This window comes from Pogona vitticeps, chromosome 5 (assembly GCF_051106095.1).
Source record: "Pogona vitticeps strain Pit_001003342236 chromosome 5, PviZW2.1, whole genome shotgun sequence".
Classification (NCBI taxonomy): Eukaryota; Metazoa; Chordata; class Lepidosauria; order Squamata; family Agamidae; genus Pogona; species Pogona vitticeps.
The window spans coordinates 15,789,266-15,809,005 of NC_135787.1; the positions used below are offsets into that span (position 1 = coordinate 15,789,266).

The following is a 19,740-nucleotide window of genomic DNA, read 5'->3' on the forward strand; positions in this document are numbered from 1 at the left end:
GGGAACTGATCATCGGCAAGCGAAATTCACCCATTTAGACCATTGTTTTGCAATCGCAGTAGCGATCGCAAAAACATCATAAAGCGAATTCGTCGTGATGCGGGACAATCATTAAGCGGGGCATGACTGTACAGGCTTTCCAGGGAAGGACTCAGTTTCCTTCCCATACTATATATTCAGAACTGATACAATTAGCAAGCACACGTGATACATCATTTGCCAGGCTGTATCATTTCAGGCGATAAACAAATGTCTGACTATCATGAAGAAGGTTGTCATGTAACGTTGAAAGCAACTTGAAGTTGTGTAAATTACCTTTTACTTTCCCTACTCAGTTATGAATGTCACAATGTAACTTCTTCAAATTGTGTCTCACCGTGTTGTCATGCTCTGCATTCTTTGATGGATATGTCCAAAGCAGATTTTAAGCATAAGTGCACCGGTAATGACCAGACTGCTCTTATTTTGCAGTGTGCCGAGAAGATTCCCACCAGTCTATAGTCTCCTGTGCTGCAGTGCTACTTACTCCCATTGAATCTGCAGCTGAAGGAAAGAAGAAGGAACAGCCAAAAATGCCTGAAGTGACCAAACAGTGAGTGAATAACATTGCAATATTTTTTTCTGTTTCTAGTGCGTGTTAAATGATTAGCATCAGATATAACTTACTAACATGTATGTTGTTTGTTTAAGACAACTGTCTTAAAACATGTGGTTACAATTTACTCTAGGGGTAAGTTTCTTCTTTTTAAAGGTAATCTGGAGTACTAAGATGAGATGAACTCTGTATTTTTAGATGGAAATAGTATGTGGAGTTTTTCCAAGTTGGAATACATTTAGCTACTTTGGGCCAAACTAGCTGTATCATTGCATACTATGGTGATCGATCACTGTGCAGGGAACAAATGTAAAGTCATGTTGCTATGATATATTATGCTCTTTTTAGGGACGTGGTGGCGCTGCGGGTTAAACCACAAAAGCCTCTGGGCTGCAAGGTCAAAAGACCAGCAGTTCGAATCCACGTGACGGAGTGAGCTCCCATCACTTGTCCCAGCTCCTGCCAACCTAGTAGTTCGAAATCATGTAAATGCCAGTAGATAAATAGGTACCACCTTGGTGGGAAGGTAACAGTGTTCCGTGTCTAGTCGCGCTGGCCACATGACCATGGAAACTGTCTACGGACAAACTCTGGCTCTACGGCTTGGAAACTGGGATGAGCACCACTCCCTAGAGTCAGACACGAATGGACAATTGTCAAGGTAAACCTTTATACTCTTTTTGTGAAACATGCATAGTCTCCGTGCGCTATATCTATAAATGGAGCAACTGGCTAGGTCTCATATGGACTATAGTGCAACAGTATCATCTGCTAAATCAGATGGTTGTTTTTTTACTTGGCTCTTACCACAGGGAAAAACCACAGACGTATGTACTGTATGGTATCTCTTTTTCCAGGGAGACGATGGCATTATATGCCTTCTCTTTCTGAAGACTGGTTGTTCCTTCTAGGAAGTGGGTATCCTGTTTCTGACTGTTGAGTCCCATTCATTTCAGCAGGTCTGGTTTCATTAGGTGTAAGGATGTAGCAAATATTCACAATTTTCCAACCCTGGATGAAATAGTATATTGAGATTCCATTCGCATTTGCTGAGAAAACAGCCATGGCAATTGTTTTGTTTTTTTGATGAGATGTATTTATCAGATTTATTTATTTATTTATTTATTTATTTATTTATTTGATTTTTACCCCGCCCCTATAGACTCCTCTAAAAAAGGAGTCAGATTCTGAGATTTTCCCTTGCTTGGTGTGACATTGTGAATGGTAGTGAGCACAGGATAGTATGTAAACCTTGCCATCCTTTTTCCTGCTGGCAATGGGGGCACAAAATTGTGCAGCAGTTTCAGGCCATTTCCTGGCATTTTGAACAGTGGCTACAGAAGCACAATATCCCACATTCATAAACTGGAGTTATTTTGGAGAATGGAATCATTTGTTTGCACGTTCAGCTGTCCACCATAAGATTATTTTTGAAGACATTGCTAATGTATATTGACTTTGGTTCCAGACTTGGTTGGATAGCTGGCTGATTATTTTGCAATAACTTTAGTTAAACTGCTGCAACAGAGACAAAATTTCACATATTGTCATTCTGATCATTTTTTTTTTACTTGCATTGATGGCTCTGATGCTAACATTATTTGTGGAACTGGAATTGTCCTTAGATGCCACTGTGTTGCCGTGGTTGTCTGCACCAGGACAGCCAGAATATGGGCAAGTTGTGTAAACCCAGTGTGAGCAATCTCGTCTAATTTAGTTTTTGAAGGCTGATGGAAATGCTTTCATGGTTGCAGGTCCCAAACTTGGGTTGACTTTCAAAGGTGATCCAAGGACTTGAGAAAAGGGAACTTCTTTTCTTTGTATGCCTGTCACACAATAGGAGAGTTGCATCTGTAGCTTGTATGGCAGAGGTGGTCAAAATGCAGCTGTCCAAGACTGCAGCTCCCAATATACTTTGTCACAGGGTGTGCTAGTTAGTGTTGATGGGAACTGCAGGCCAAAAAAATATCTGGAAGGCTACGTTTCGCCCACCCAAATGGACCAGGAAAGGCAAAAGGAGTAATGGGGACAAAATCTAAGTGTGCGGATGGATAGTCTCCTCCCTTTCTTTAACACAGCCACTGCTAAGCTTCCACAATCCCTGTCCAACAACATTCTTTTAGTGCCAATGAAGTTGGCAGTTCTTTCCCTGCTTGGGTTTTAATTTGAGCAGGAGAAGAGTTCCAGAGCTTGTAAAACACACCTTCTACTTTGAAGTCAGCTTTTTGAGGCTGTGAACTTCTCTTCCATGCCTGTCTCTGGAGAACTGTTTAAGCATCTTTAATGTCATCACACTTCAAAGTTCTGTCCTGTTGCCTAGTCACTTCATTTGCAAAACCTTCCTTCATTTGCTTGGTATTTTACTATTCAGTTGGCAACAAAGAAATGCCAGATGGAGAAAACTGACGTAGAATTCTACAGAATAAGATATCTTTTTTGTTCTTGGCAATATGATAGAACATGGCATAGCATTATAGAAACTTAATACTGTTCACAGAGTTTTCCATAACTGCCATTCTGTCATCTCCACAACTGGTAATATGCAGTACTTAGAGTAAGCCATAAAACAGTATAATATAATACAATGTATCACAATATAATATAATATACTGTACTTGGTGAAATCCTGTTGCTTAGCATAGTCAGTAACACTCGACTAGGCCCATTGGGATTTGATGTGTCAAGTCCTTCATAAGTTCCTTTGATTCTAGCTGTGACTAATTTTAGAATAGTAAATTGCAGTTAGAGTTAACCCCATTTGAATCAGTGTTAAGTTACAGAGTACCTGACTCACCAAATCTGCAATGACTCGATGGGCCTTTTCTGGTATAAGTTACTATGCTAAGTGACAGGAGTTCAGCTAATAGGGTAGACTATAATAAAATAATTGCCTTTGTAAAAAATGAAAAAGTTAGGCTTTACTCTATAATTTGTTTAAAGAAGCTCCACCACATTTCATGGACACACAGTCAGATGTTCCAGCAGTTAGATTTAAGTCAGGAGTGAGTGTTAAACACATAGCTAAGCAGAACCCTCCTCACGAAGAGGAGGTTAATTCACTATGTCCATTGGCACAGACATAAAATGAGAGCAACACAAGCAAGAGGACTGAGGATAGAACTGTATATTTTACTATCCAGCCCATGTGTCCAGATGTCATTGTCTCTAAGAGCTGAACTATACATTACAGATGTTCATTTAAGGAGGGAATTCCTTAACTTTTGAAAATATCTGACTTTTTCACAACTCCTCTAGTTTGCAAATTTTCTTCCTTTGTTTTGCAATTAGTGTTCTAGATGTAGACAAGTGCTTTATTTGCCAGTATGAGTGTTCAGTCATTACGGTCTGCCAGAATTACAACTTTGAAGTATGAATGAATGTTGACTTATTCCCTGCCAATTTTCCACTTACAATGGCATATTTTCGGTTGCACACAGGATTTCAGCCACTGTTTGGTCGTTAGTGTTATCCATCTAAGTAGCCTTCTGCTACAGACTGCATGGAGCACCAACAGTAGTAAGAACATTTGATGGAGGTGAAGAGATCATGTCTCTTCCTCTAATGGTGTCCTTTTGCTACCAACTCTTTTCACAGAATAGAGCCAACATTATGTAATATCATTAACAGCACAAATTATAATGGATCTGTCACTGTGAAAAGCAGTGTCATTTGGCTTTATGGCTGACTTTATTAATATAAACAATTTTAAGAGCCATTTTGGTTGTAAAGTGGTATGCAGTTCTTGTTAAATAAATAAGGAAGAATGCAGCATTCTTACTTGAGGAATAAGTTTTGAAGTGCCATTGAAGGCCAGTTTGAACTAGTTGATAATTTAATCACTGCTCCTAGAGTCATTTGGATTTTATAAGCTAGACACTAAAATCTCTTGGCCAATGGTTTACAGATATGTTCCTCAATGATGAACTAATTTTTTTAGGCTGGAGTAAGCCCACATTCTTCTCCAGAGACTAACAAGTAGATATCCTCTTTGATATCCTACTGAATTTGGGAAGGCTCTGAAACCCATCAAACTATATTTTGCTGCTGTCCCAAAGATCTGTAGAGCTTGGTGTGGTATCACAGACAAAACTCATCTCTCTTTCATCTTGGGGAAACCAGGGTTGGTGGTCAGAGCATATGTCAGCTTGCTGTCCATTCCACTCCAGATGTATAAGCTTCCCTCAATCTTGCTGAAAGTAGTCTACAGTAAGCAATTTACTGTAGAGGAGTTGCAGTTCAACACTATCTGCTGGTTACAAGTGGCCGACCTCTGATGTAGCTCCTTACACATAGTTTATATTTGGTTCTGCTGCATGAGTTACTGTATGGAACTGTTTGAATTTTTCAGTTGAATGTCTGGGGAGTGCAGTGTGATAGACTGCTGGAAGCAAAGGGTTCAGTGGTACAACAGCCTCAAATATAATGTCTTAAATATAACCCTTTCAGTGCATAACTAACTGTTCATATCTTTTTCTTAGCTTTCTTCAACACATTTATCTTCCACCCCTGGCCTAGTCATTCTGTAGGATATTTTTCAAACAGCATTTACAAGTGGTTTCAGTAGAAGAGGGGGCAGGAATTCAATAAACAAGGGTGTTCCAACACTTCAAACCTAGATTACATTTTTGCACACATTCTACCTGCTATGTGACATTTGTTCAAAGTTGATTTGTTGTTTAAATTCTTAGAAATGAAACAATTTTTAAAAGTGTGCTGACATTTGGGTAAACATTCCAGGCCTCCTTGGTGTTGCTATGGTGATGGTTTAGTAAGGCTCTCTTGAAAGGATATGGATGCTAAAACTTATTGTGAACTTTCCGTTAGATGGGTAGGAAGGGCTAAATATATTCTGTCACTTCATTTTAAAAAGACTGGAAAAGCAGGGGCATGTTGAGCCGTCTATAGAAAACAAGGGGCGTTTCCTAGTTGCAAACATCAGAAAAGAAGATAGTTTTGTGCTCTGTGTCTGTAGTTTTGATCACAGAGTACAAAAAGGAAGCTTATGCTACCTTGCCAAGCCATTCTTAGATGTTGCAGGTATTGGCCGTCAGGTAAGACTTTGTTGACTGATGCCAGCAAGAGTGACAAATCACAATAATGTGCCGTGGTCCGATGTAACAGGATACACATCCAACCAGTGCAGATTGATACAATTTGTGTGTGTCCATTTTGGTACCACATATCTATTTTGAGTGAGCATTCAGACTCTTTCAGAGTGCTGTGTAGGATCTTTGAACCTCTGAAACAACGGTGAACAATGTGTGTCCAATTTATAGCATGAAGCCCTTCATAATCATTTTGTGTCCCTCCGCAAGGTCACCCAGCCATGAAAAAAAATAGGTGCCTTTGAGAAAGAAAAAAAATGACACCAATGTTCTCTTCTCCTGAGAATTTCCACTATATTATACTGGTCCCCCTTATTAGTAGGCAGCAACAACAATAGCAGGATTCCATTAGATTGGTTCCATTTTATGATGATCCTTCCCAGTTTTTTTAATCTATAGAGTACTCAGAAATATTTACCATCCACTTATTCTGGGATCATTTCTGGGCCTATGCAACTTGTTCAAGGTTACACAGGTTAGCTGCTCTCCACAGAGGCACAATGGGGAATTAATTGAACTCCCAAATTCTGGCTCTGCAGTACATACCTAACACGTAAGCTGTCCTATGCTGTGCTACACAGACATTTTAGCTGGAAATGCCAGGCATTGATCCTGGAATCTTCTGTTTGCAAGCCATGTGTTCTGGCACTGAGCTAGGCTTCCTCCCCAAAGCCAAGAGCATTTGAAACAAAGAATGCAAGGATGACATAATGGATTTTAGATCTGCTGGTATAGGAAAATGCCATTGAGGAGGTGGAGAACAGCCTTCCCTTGCAAGAAAAAAACAGTACAGTGGTGCCTCGCAGGACGAAGAACTCGCAAGACAAATGGTTTTGGTGATGGGGTTGATGACTCGCAAGACGAATGTTCCTATGGCCATGCGTCGCAAGACGAATATTTTCCTTTTTTGTTCCTGCCTCATGTTTGCTGATTTTTAAATGTTTTTCTATGATGTTTAAAAAGTTAAAGTTTTTTTATTAAATTTTTAAATCATCTGCACAATATGTATGGCTTCAAAGAGCACATAATAAACCCTTTGTAAACCAAATTTGACTTTGTTCTGACTTTTTTTGCCATGGGAACACATTAATTAGATTTCAATGAATTCCTATGGGAAAACGCGTTTTGCAAGATGAATTTTTTGCAAGACATTAACTGCAAAACTAATTAAATTCGTCTTGTGAGGCACCACTGTATAATGTTTTCATTACCTGCCTAGATTCCCATAACATGTCACTGGCTTGTTTTTGGGGAAAGACTATCTCTTGGTGTCTGTTCTCCTTGTTAAAAATATAATTAATAGCATGCCCCAGTACGAAGGATGTAAAGACAAGCAGGATGGAGATAAAAGAGGACTTACAAAATTGAAAGTAATATCTAAGGTGACTGGTAGTTTTTAGAAGGTATCAAGATCTTCCTGTTTATGAAGGCTTTCATGGTTTAGGAGAGGACCTAAACCATTCTGAAGAACTGAAAGACACTTATTTGGAGTGCCAGATTTACAACACACTTCTATACTGTCTGTTCAGTCAGAAAGAAATCCAGTTGAGTTGAGTGAGTTTTACTGCCACATAAGTGCGTACGGGATTACAGCTTCATTTATTGTTTATTATTTTATATAAATTTTTGTTTTGTTATATTGTACTATAACTGGTTGAAAGCTACCTCAATATTAAACGGTATCTCAAGGAAGGAAAGAATGAAGGATTCCACATCCACCCCCACCCCTAGGGAGAAGGACGTGCAAAGACATACTGTGTTGACCCTCATTCATAAGAACACCAGAGGTAGTAAACCCCTGAACTGCTTTGTAGACGGTATTGCTAGTCTTGTTGGTGCAGGTAGATGGACTTCCTATAAGAGGTAAACTCCTTTTCGATCACAGAACAGACCTGTGAGATGACTGTCTTGAAACGTTATGACATAAGATCATATGATCACAGTGGAAAACAAAACTTGTTTCTGTTACGCGTATAGCCTGCCTTTTCTTCACTGAGCTCAAAGCAATGCAAGTCTCTTCTCCACTTTATCAACCCCATCCACAAACCACCCAGTGGATTTTATGCTTCAGTAGGGGATGGAACATCTGTTTCTAATGTTGTAGGCCAACACTCTTAATTGCTATACAAAAAATGATTATATGGATAAATGATCATAACAACAACCATTTTATAAAACAGTAACCTATTCTGGAAGGTGCAGAGAAATGGAGAAGTCATTTTAAAAACCCTTCTGTGTGTTACATTTCCTTTGACAAGCAAACTCCTCTATATATCCTTCAAGAGAAACATTTTTGGCAAACTTCAACAACTTTACAAAAATGATGGAAGTGTTGCCTTTATGCCTTTCTCAGATGAACTGTCAATAGGAACAATAGGTAAGAACTAACTTTGCTGTCATGCTGTTGAAAATCTATTGTGATTCCAAGTATTATGTGGAAAGAAGGTTGAAAGTAACATAAGGTTATTTGCACTGAATTAGATTCTTCGGACAACAGTAGAAGTGTAGATGTTCAAGAGTTCATGCTTGGTATGCTGTTAAAGTGTAAGAATTCAGTGAATGTGAACATTTTTCAATGCAGTTCCTTAATATATCTATAAATGGTTTAACGTGAATCTATGCTGCTCTGTTAAAATATTAGAGGTTGTGGTGGGTGAGACTGTGCAACTTTTTCCTCTGCTAAAAGTACACAATAGCAGAAATTGAATCTTCTGGTAGAATACAGTGGTGCCCCGCATAGCGACGTTAATCCGTTCCGGATTAATCGTCGCTATGGGGAAACATCGCTAAACCCCATATAAACGCATTAAACTTGGTTTAATGCATTCCTATGGGGCCCAAACTCACAGTTCAGCGAAGATCCTCCATAGCGCCGTCATTTTTGCGCCCTCAGTAAGTGAGGGCAGGGCACGAAAACACTTGCGGTGGCCATTTTGGGCACCCGGCGGCCATTTTGGAACAGCCGATCAGCTGTTTAAAAAACCATCGCAATGCGAAAATCGGTAAGCGAAATGTTCCTATTCAGAACATCGTAATGTGATCGCATTAGCGATCTAAAAAAAAAAACGCTATGTGGATTCGTCATTAAACGGTGCGCTCGTTAAGCGAGGCACCACTGTATATAATTACAAGTTTTGTGTTTCAGTGCATCATTCTTTATATACATTTGTTTTCCTAGATTTTCAAAGATTTTAATATTAACATTTTATATTGAAATTCTGCTTACTGGTCTTAAGACTGAGCCCTAAAGACCTGATGACAGGATAATCCTCTGCATGCTTATTTAGAAGTAAGCTGTGTTTCAGCTGAAAAAGACTTACTCTCAGGTAAATGTAGTAGATTTGCAGTCTAACTTAGGGATGTAAAGACTAAATTCGTCATTCTTTTTATTTTAGGTTGGCTTGATGAGACATCTCATAGAGGAATTGTTTAGCCCCACAGGCTAAACAGCCAGGATAGCACGAGATCACATTTTTTCCTCATTGATGGAAATTTGTACAGTCTGTTCTTTGCTCAAAACTAATATCCTTTCCCCTTTGAATAGAAAAACAAGCCCATAATAGCAAGTGCAGAAAGTAGACGTTGTCTAGAGGGGCGGGGTAAAAATCAAATAAATAAATAAAATAAATAAACATTTTATATAAAAGTTGCGCACAACTTTGTTATACCTATAATCCATAGAGGTCCATGCAACAAAGCAGCAGCCATTCATTTTGCACAAAAATAATTATTCTCCTTATTGAACAGCTGTACAAAATGCCTTGATGAGAGAGAAAAATGAGATAAGTACAGTAATATATATTTATTATTTATTTAAAATACTTTTACCCCACCTTTCTCCTTAAATAAGGACCCGAGGCAGCTTACATCATTAAAAGACAGTATGTAAAGCTAACAACAGTGAGTATACACTACTAAAGCATCAAACAAATGCCACAGTAAAAAGTGGTAAGCAAAAGCAATACCAATAATTCAAAGCAGTAAATCCATTCTTGTCTCACATGTGAGGATGAGAGAAGCAAAGATTCTAGTCTAAATATGCTTTAAAAAAGAAATATTTTACTGAGGTGTATCATTTTATATTGTCAGTCATATGCTAGTAAAGGTAAAGGTTCCCCTTGACAATTTGTCCAGTTGTGTCTGACTCTAGGGGGCGGTGCTCATCTTCATTTCCAACTCATAGAGCTAGCGTTTGTCTGAAGACAATCTTCTGTGGTCACGTGGCCAGCACGACTAGACACGGAACACCGTTACCTTCCCACCATGATGGTACCTATTTATCTACTCACATTTTGCATTTTGCATGCTTTCGAACCGCTTGGTTGGCGGGAGCTGGGACAAGCGATGGGGGCTCACTCCGTTGCGTAGATTCAGTCTTATGACTGCAGGTCTTCTGACCCTGCAGCACAGAGGCTTCTGCGTTTTAACCCGCAGCATCGCCATATGCTACTTGTAATAATTCTGACCAGTTTCGTGAGCCTCTTCCAATAGCAGTTGAAACTCCGGATGTTTTACTAGTCTGTCCCCAGTCAACATGCCCAGCTGTTCATGCAGGCAGCCAAGTAGTATGCTCTTACACACACTTCGTATGTAATGTTGTGTCTGAATTGTGTACGTTGAAATTGGAACCTTTTTGAGATGAACATGAAAGAACCAGTTGCTTAAGAGAGTGGTAGGAAGATAGTCCAGGAACAAAAATGATTTTTGGAGCATACAGCAAAAGACGTTGCCCTTCCTTTATCACTTTAGAGAACAAATCAAGGACAAGAAATGGATCTCTGTATTAGCACATAGATGGAACATGAGAAGAACTGTCTGTAAAATATGATTTGTGGGATTTAAATGCCAGTTATAGAGATTTAGTTCTGTCATAAAATGTTCATTAGGATCATTAGGATTTAAAATTAATTAGGAACAGTCAGATGTTTTAATATATGTTAATATACAGGTATATTTCCTTTCAAACTGGAAGAAATAATCTAACTGAAGACCCTGAAGTCTTAAATCGTAACTACATGATACTTTGTCTGTTAATTCTGTCCCATAACTTGAATGAAGAAGCTGAGAAGAGCAGTTATTTATAAGTGTGAAAAGAGTTGAATTGGTGCAACAGAGCTTAATCATTGCAAATGCACTGTCTCTCTTAACCAATTTGTCAGTGGTAGACAGTCATAGTTATAAAGCCCTCTTCAGTTCTGGACATGCCTAATGGGAGAAATTTGTAACAGATCTTAATGACTGTCATGGTGTATGCTGCATGTTCCAAATAAGATGAGGTTGCCCTAAAAATTGCTTCCATAAAAATAAAAAAAAAAAAACACGAAAGAGGTGAAAGAAGAGATGAATGGAATGATAGTTCAGCCTGGTGGTGGAGAAACTCCAACCATATTGCTGTCACAGTACAGGTTGGTGATGATGACATTGGGCTGCATTTTTAACACAGACTTCTCTTTCTGTGCTTCTGAAATTGTGATGTTAGCTCTTTGGTATTTATTAGCTACTAGCTGTGGATTAGAAAACTCTTGCCTCCACTCCTAGGACATATGGTATTCACACTTAGCATCTCTAAATTAAATTGTTTGGACTTAAGACTCAAAGATTCACAACTGTGAAAACAAGTAGACAGGTAGACTGATGGGCCCTAGATTGCAAGGTGAAATAGACAAAAACAGATAATCATGCTCACTGTGCATTATCTGAGCCAGAACATTGAAAGAGTTACTTTACTAAACAAGTGTCTTATCAGATTTGTTATTGTAATGAACTGGTGATGCTTTATATTATGCTCCGTGGCAGCTGTTGACATGGTCATAAAACATATTGCTAACCAGAATAATGCTAAATTACTGTTCAGACAGAACTGCATGCAAAGCTAGGCTTGCCTTGATAGCACAAGAATCACATCCCACTGATTCACACAAGCTGTATTAGTTCCTTCTCTGAAGAATTGACTTTGTCTCTTATCAGTTTAATTCCCAGTGTGGTGTAGTGGATAGAGTGATGAACTAGGACTCTGGTGAACAAGGTTCAAATTCCCCACTCAGCCATGGAAACTCACGGGGGGAGTGGAGCTGTTAAAACCACTCCTTAAATGTCTCACTTAACCTTGAAATCCCTATTAGGGTTGCTACTGTATAAACTGGTTCCAACTTCATGGCACAGGGCAAACACACAATGTGTCTCTAGCTCTGAGAATCCAAGAGAGTTTTTAGACATACAGTACAAGATGGTGTGGTGTTCACTGCCAGATTCACGGCTAAGTGCAAATTCACCTCCCACATTCTGAAAGTCCTGTGTTAACATCCGGCATCCCTCTGCCCTCCCCATGATCTGTCAAACAACAAATCAAGAAATCATTAAGCAAATTTTACCCCTAGGGCTTAAGAGCTGTGAAGGACAAACTAAAACAGACAGCATTAAGTGGTAATGTGGGGATCCTCCAGGCGCTGCAGCCATTTGTACACAAAATCAAATTCACTGCTTTTCAGTATGCTGAGGGTGATCCTATGTATGCAGCCATAGGTGCACATGTGACACTACACCTCAGGTTTGTGTTGTACTGAGTCCCCAGTCTCTCAGGTATACTCCCTGTAATTGTGGAGATAATTCACCCGAGACTGACAGCTTCTCCAGGCTCATGTGATGAACAATTATTTTTACTATGTATAGAAAGACAGAACATTGAAATTACACAGAAGGTCACAGTGTCTTTAAACTTCCCTTTGCATACTTAAACTGAGAATGTGAGTAAACTGTTAATTGTATAAAATTGATCTCTAGTGTTGTTATGATTTGTACTGCAATACTGTGATTAGATATCATCAAGTAGCTTTTTCTTCCTTTGTGCCTTTTCCTAAATGTCATATGATCAATGGGCTAAAGACATGAGTTGATTTATTCTATGGCTTAATGAAAGCAGGTGCTTTAGTTTTTGGAACCAGCCCTTCTGTTGCAGGTAAAAACATGTAAACATATGGGCATTTTTGGGAGAAGGATGCTTGGAAGTGTGAATGAGACTGAATAACATTTCCAGTGCTGAGGGGGTTACCAGTTGTGTTCTGATTCTAATTGCTGCAAACATTAAATATATTTTGAAAAATCTCAGAGGCCAAGAATACAGATCTGAGCTGAACAAAAAAAGTTGCCTTATGTTTTATCAGACCTACTATTGTCTGTTCTGAGTGACAGCAGCTCTTCAACATTTACCTGCAGATCATTGGTGCTTCCTACTACTGTACAGTAGTGCCTTCACTTATGAACTTAATCTGTCCCAGAAGATGTTCGTAAATCAAAACATTCGTAAGTCAAATCAGCATTTCCCATAGGAATGCATTGAAACCCAATTAATACGTCCCAACTGTTTTTTGTTCTTATGTCAAGGCACGGTTTGTAAGTCGAAGCATTAGTTCCCATAAGAACTAATGCAAAATTGGTTAATCTGTCCTCTACCACTAGGGGGATAATTTTTCTTCTTTTAACCTAAGATAAAGGTTTAAAAAAGGGCAGGAAAGGAGGGAGGGAGGGAACAATGGGGAAAAGAGGAACGAAAGTAAGTAAGAAAGAAGGTCATCACTGAGGCACACAGACCCCTCAGACAAAGGTTTGTGCTTTTAAGCACAAAAAGAGAGAAGACACAGAGAGAGAAGACAGTGGGGGAGGGGAGAGAGTTTGGAGTCTAAAACACATTTTAAACCCACACATTTTACAACAACACATTTTAAACCAAGCAACTTTTAAACAAAACACATTTTAAACCAAACCAAGCACTGTTTAAACCCACCCACCAACACCTTTTAAAACAAAAGAGAGGCCACTTAGCTTTAGAGCCCAACAGCCAGACAGAAATTTGCAAACAGTTTTCTGATTTTAAAACCAACAGCCAGCACAGAAACATAACCCCCCACCTAGCCTGACCCCAAGCTGCAAAACCCCTGCACAGTAAATACAGTGTACTCAGCCAGAACAGGCAGTCTCTCTGTTTTAAAAAATAAAGTCAAAAATCCAAAAATAATTTTTTTAAAAGCCAAAAAAGTACAGTCCATACAGTACAGTACCAGGCAGTACAGTACCAGGCAGTAGGCAGTCTGAAGTCTCTCTCCATATCCACGCTCTCTAACCGCTGGGGTGAGCGAGGTAGCAGACAAGCAGCCTCTTCGCTGGCCAACAGTTAACTGAAAGTTCACATTTCCTGCCTTCCCCACATTTTTTGTTCATAAGTCAAAGCTCCGTTTGCAAGTCAAAGAAAATTTTGCAAATGGAGCTGTTTGTAACTCAAAATGTCCGTAGGTTGGGACGTTCGTAAGTCAAGGCACCACTGTAGTTGGCCTTTTACCACTAAGTCGTGTCTAAGTCTAACCCTGCTTAGCAGCCAAAGTCAGATAAAATTGGATGTGTTCACTCTGCTGGAAGAAGTCAGGAGGCAAAGCCATTTAGAGTGTCTACAACAATGGCATACAAAAGTTGGAATAATTCTATAAGGTGCTGATATAATCTCCGCAAAAGGTCGAGTCCCATGGGAAATCTATTATGACTGCAAAGAGCACGTACTACAAAATATTAAGGGAGAACAAGATGCCCACCTTCCCTTTTTAAAGAGACAGCTGCATGTTTAGAATTCTCTCAGGTTGGGGACTGAACATTTCTGATGTAATCCAAAATAGCACTTGCAGTGGTATATTTTCAGTAAGTGCAAGGGCGAATTCCACTATAGTACAGTGGTGCCCCGTATAGCGAGGTTAATCCGTTCCGGATTAACCTTCGCTATATGAAATCTTCGCTAAGCGGGAAGTAAAAAGCCATTGGAACGCATTAAACTTCATTTAATGCGTTCCAAATCGGCCCTAAACTTCCCACTTAGAGAAGTTTCCTGGCCCCGGGCAGCCATTTTCGCGCCCTCCCCTCGCTTGCTGAGGGCGCAAAAACGCCGCGCGGGGCCATTTCGGGTCGTTTTGAAGCCGCAAAACAGCTGTTTTGCGGCTTCAAAACGGACCCGAAATGGCCCCGCGCGGCGTTTTCGCGCCCTCGGCAAGCGAGGGGAGGGCGCGAAAACGCCGTGCGGGGCCATTTCGGGTTGCCCGCGGCCGTTTTGAAGCCGCAAAACAGCTGTTTTGCGGCTTCAAAACGGCCGCGGGCAACCCGAAATGGCCCCGCGGGGCGTTTTCGCGCCCTTGGCAAGCGAGGGGAGGGCGCGAAAACGCCGCGCGGGGCCATTTCGGGTCGTCCGCGGCCGTTTTGAAGCCGCAAAACAGCTGTTTTGCGGCTTCAAAACGGACCCGAAATGGCCCCGCGCCGCGTTTTTGCGCCCTCCCCTCGCTTGCCGAGGGCGCGAAAACACAGCGCGGGGCCATTTCGGGTCATCCGGCGCCCATTTTGGAGCCGCCGAACGCGGCTCCAAAATGGCGGCCGGACTCCCCAATTGTCGCAATGCGAGGTGCGGCGATTGGGTGCTCCATATAGCGATCCTGAAAAAGGGGATCGCTATACGGATTCGTCATTATACGGTGCGCTCGCTAAGCGAGGCACCACTGTATTTATTGCATAACTGTTTGTACAGTTGGTTCTGCAATGGCCGGGAGAACCCATGGTGCAGTGCTGTAATCAAATGTGCCAGCAGGGAGTTTTGCTCTGCTAGCCTTATGTTGAAGTGAGGTCAAGCTTCTTAAGTATACTAATGATGACCAGAATCCTCGTGCTAGTTAATGCTTGAATAATTGTTGTTGTTATGTTCTATCAAGACATCTCCGACTTACGGTAACCTTATGAATGAGTAATCTCCAAAACGTCCTGTCCTCAACTGCCTTGCTCAGCTCTTGTAAACTTAAGCCTGTGGCTTCCTTTACGAAGTCAGTCTGTAACACCTTTAAGTTTTTTTTTTGGGGGGGGGTGCTATATGTTTACTTAGGCATCTATTTATGAACCTTGCAAAGGGAGTTTCACCAAAATGAGTCTCTTCTCATGAAGGCAACACAAGCAATTATAACAATAGCCAAATTCTACAATTTGTGCACCCAAGTCCTTGGTGGCAGCATCAATAAAGAAGTTGCTAGTGGAATTGCAAAGTTCAAGTGTTCTTTTGGATTTAAAATTCAGACAAAAAACCAAGATATCTTCCTCAATTGGGTTGGGTATCCATAACATAGAAGAATCAGCTGCACATGTAGAGTCTTCAAAACAATAAAATAAAATATCAATTGAATTGCATAAACATGAGTTCACTATGTGGATTCACTCCTCCAATGCACTCACTTAGGCAGCATACTTAGACCAAATTGGTAAGGGACTTGGCAATCTAAGTGGCAACAGCAGCTTTGGCTTCTTCAACTCTCTTGTTCTTTCTGATTCAAATCTCTTACTCACAGCCCCACTCTTTTTTAGCCCCACCCTTTAGGCTGAACCAATATTTCATATGGGTTGCAAGTCCATTTTGTATTTAATATTCCTCTTTTGCTGCTGACTCCAACCTTTCCCAGTATTTTTTTTTTCAGAGAATCCTGCCTTCTCATGATGTGCCTGAAGTAGGATAACCTCAGTTTCAACATTTTTGCCTCCAGGTTTGATTTGTTCTGGAACCAATTGTTCATCTTCCTGGCATGCCAGAGTATACACAAAGCACTCCCCCAAGCATCACTTTTCAAGCAAATTATTTTTCTTCCCTTCGGCATTCTTAACTGCCCAGCTTTTGTACACAGACATAGTGATTGGAAATACAAAATGCAAAATTTCTAACTACTTCAGTTTCTTCATTGTTAATGCTAAAGTTGTGTATTTCTTCTGTAGTCATGATTGTTGTCCTCTTAATATTGCAGGCCTGCTTTGGTACTTTCTTCTTTCACTGTTACTAATTAAGTTTTGGTGGACGAATTGTTGCTTATTAACAGGGTGATAGTTGAGTTTCTGAGCATGTGTCGTGGCATGCAGCTAACACCTCATTTATGAAGGGCAATTTGTTGCCAAGAATAATGTAATTTCCCTTGTGCAAACATAAATTAGCAGTAAGATTCTGGTCATTAGGTGAACACAGTGGATTAAATAGATGAATGAGTTAGAGACGCAGGAGTAGGTTCAGCACCCATTTGAGTTTAATTACAAACTGATTTTTTTTTGCTGTACGATATGTGAAATGACCCTTGAAAGGGAAATGAAGTCTGATAAAATCCATTCATGTTTGATCAAAGCCATTGAAGGGTTAGAGGGAAGAATTATTCTGTGTTACATTTTCAGGCAGATGCTTTCAGAGGAATGTTATAAAATTCTGTTCCAAGAATTTGATAATCTTTTGTGTATAAAGCGTGACGAACGTGAAAAGTGACAAAGTGTTTGGTCCCAGGATTCCAGACATAGGTGTTTTTTTGAAGCAACGTTTGTCCCCTCACATTGACTTATGCCACCGATCAGTTCTTTTAAACAAAAGACTTAGATCCGTGGCTGCTGAACTCAATTGAGGTTGCTCAGGCATGTCTGAAGGGAGAATATGATTCATTTATATTTAATTAAGCTGACTGGAATTAAGCCCAGATAGAAATAAATCATTAGTTTTGCTTTTCAGGACAGCAGGGCTACTTCAGAAGCTGTCCTAGCTACAGAATAGGACTAAAAGGAAAATGAGGTATTGTTAGAATTTCAGAATCTCTATTTCTCATTGAATTCCGTGTTGAAATCACTTCCCCCCTTTTAATGGGCGTATTGAATGAAGACAAAAGTGTCTCACTTTTGCCAGTGAGAGAGTTTGGTGGAGATGTTATCTTTAAAGATAAATTTTAGATCATCTATACTTTTGTGAGGAAATACCTTTTTGATTAATATTATATTATGTTTCAAAGTTAATTATCTGGTACTCAACAAGAAGGTGAGGTCAATTAGGTTTTACTGGGAAATAATTTACATTTTGCCATAAAGTGTATAGTTCTGACTTGTAAAAAGGTAGTGCTAAAATCAATAGGTGTTTAAAAAAGTATTTTCCTTTTAACTTTTCACTCTTTTGCACAGAGAGAAAGAGAGAGAGAGAGAGAGAGAGAGAGAGAGAGAGAGAGAGGACTGAAGTGTCCTACCACTTTTGCCAGGTGGAGAGCTAGCATTAGACTTTGTCTCTGGACAACAGAGTTCAAATCCCCACTTGGCCATGAAACTCACTTGGGGGAGTTGAAATGGTAAAACCACTGCTTAACATCTCACTTACCTTGAAAGTCCAGTTAGGGCTCACTGTAAGTCGTTTCTGACTTGATGGTACAGAATGCACAAACAGAATTAGGGCTATTTGACAATTTTATCTTGGTTCATTTTTCACAAGTTACACACATTTATGGATATTATGTTCATGATGGAAAGGACTTGAAATCTGAAGAATCTAGATATGGGTGTAAGCAAAATTGACAAGTTTGCCTATCTCAGCCACGGCTTTCATTACTAAATTGTGTACTAGAATTGTCCGTCTGTGTTCTGAGAGGCATCTCAAATTTAAAATGTGTGTGGTAGGCAGGTACAGTGTGGCCCATTCCATGTTGGAAATGGCTCTATGGATAAAAATGTAGTGGTGCAAATGGGGAAAATTGTTTCCGTTTTTTAAAAATTACCCACATCTACACGTTTCTTCATGTTCTGGACAGGTTGAACATTTTCAGTGTAGAAGGTGAAATTGACATAATAAGGCTAACTGGCAAGGTATTGGAGTCCATCTTGGTTGTGCAGTTGGGCATATGCCTAATTTTTGTCAGCCAAAGTTGGCCATGGCATGAGAGCCATTGTGATGTAGTGGGTGGAGTCTCAGACCCTAGGAGGTCTGGGTTCAAATCTCTCCTTGGCCATGGAAACTCACAGGGCAGCGACAATGATAAACCAATTCCTGAACACCTGACATACCACAAAAACCTGTGAGGGTCTCCAGGCTTTGGAAGGGACTTGTTAGTACATTCCAGGATAATAAAGCTGTGACAAGTTATGCAAAATTTACAGAAAGTCCAATGGGATTCTAGGAAATCTGCCAAGTATATAGAAATCACTTCATTAATTTTTAAAGCCCCAGTTTACTTCCAGATTGAATTGTTCTCAGCCACCGAGTTTACGGTTAGAGAGGATTACAAATACAGTATGATAGAAATATTAAGTAAAAATCAAATTATATAAGAAATTCGGTTTTGTTTTAATTTTTTGGAAATTGTATAGTTTCTGTTTTTTTTTCCTACAAAGAATTGCTGTTGTTTTTGAAACTGACAAAAATCATGACTGCAGAAGAACTATGTAACTTTAAGTCAACAATGAAGAAATTGAAGTAGTGAAAGATTTTGTATTCCTTGGTTCAATCATCTATCCAAATAGAGAGTGCAGCCGAGAAATCAGAAAACTGAGCCTTGGAAGGGTAGTAGTGAAGGAATTAGAAAAGATCTTCAAGTGTAATCATGTCTCACTGGAGACTAAGACCAAGATCATCCACACTATTGTATTCCTGATCACCATGCGTGCGTGTGAAAGCTGGACACTAATGAAAACCAACAGGAAACCCTCCCTATTCATCTGAAGTGTAATGCTGGAAGAGAGCTTTGTGGATACCCTGGCATGCCAGAAAGATGAACAAGTGGGTCCTAGATCAAATGGAACTTGATCTACAGTTGTGTTCAAAATTATTCAACCCCCACTGAAATTGAATGTTTTGGCCATTTTGACATTGATTTTGATCATTCAGTCATCTTGCTTACATTTACATGAAAGAGGCACTTGTAGGTCAGAGAAATATAACCTTAAGTTTATAATGAAATAACCACAAATGTCTTTTCTGTGCTCACATCATTATTAGTTTTTATTCAACCCCCAAGTGACATTCAATCTTAGTACTTAGTACAACATCCTTTTACAGTTATAACAGCTTTTAAACGTGAAGCATAGCTTGACACAAGTGTCTTGCAGCGATCTATGGGTATCTTCGCCCATTCTTCATGGGCAAAAGCCTCCAGTTCAGTCAAATTCTTAGGCTTGCGCACTGCAACTGCTTTCTTTAAGTCCCACCAGAGGTTCTCAATCGGATTTAAGTCTGGTGACTGCGATGGCCAC

The 19,740-nt window shown here is 39.8% G+C and overlaps 1 protein-coding gene across 4 annotated transcripts in view; it reads left to right on the forward strand.

The window, feature by feature from the left end:
* CCSER1 (coiled-coil serine rich protein 1) overlaps positions 1-19,740 on the forward strand; it is an 833,168-nt gene that overhangs the window by 230,343 nt on the left and 583,085 nt on the right. For all 4 annotated transcript variants that reach the window (XR_013545785.1, XM_073001955.2, XM_073001958.2 and 1 more), the window contains exon 5: positions 472-592. Coding sequence is in view for 3 of the 4 variants with exons in the window: in XM_073001955.2 (XP_072858056.2) it covers positions 472-592 (121 nt within the window). In the remaining variant the exon portion in view is untranslated. The remainder of the gene's footprint in view (positions 1-471; positions 593-19,740) is intronic.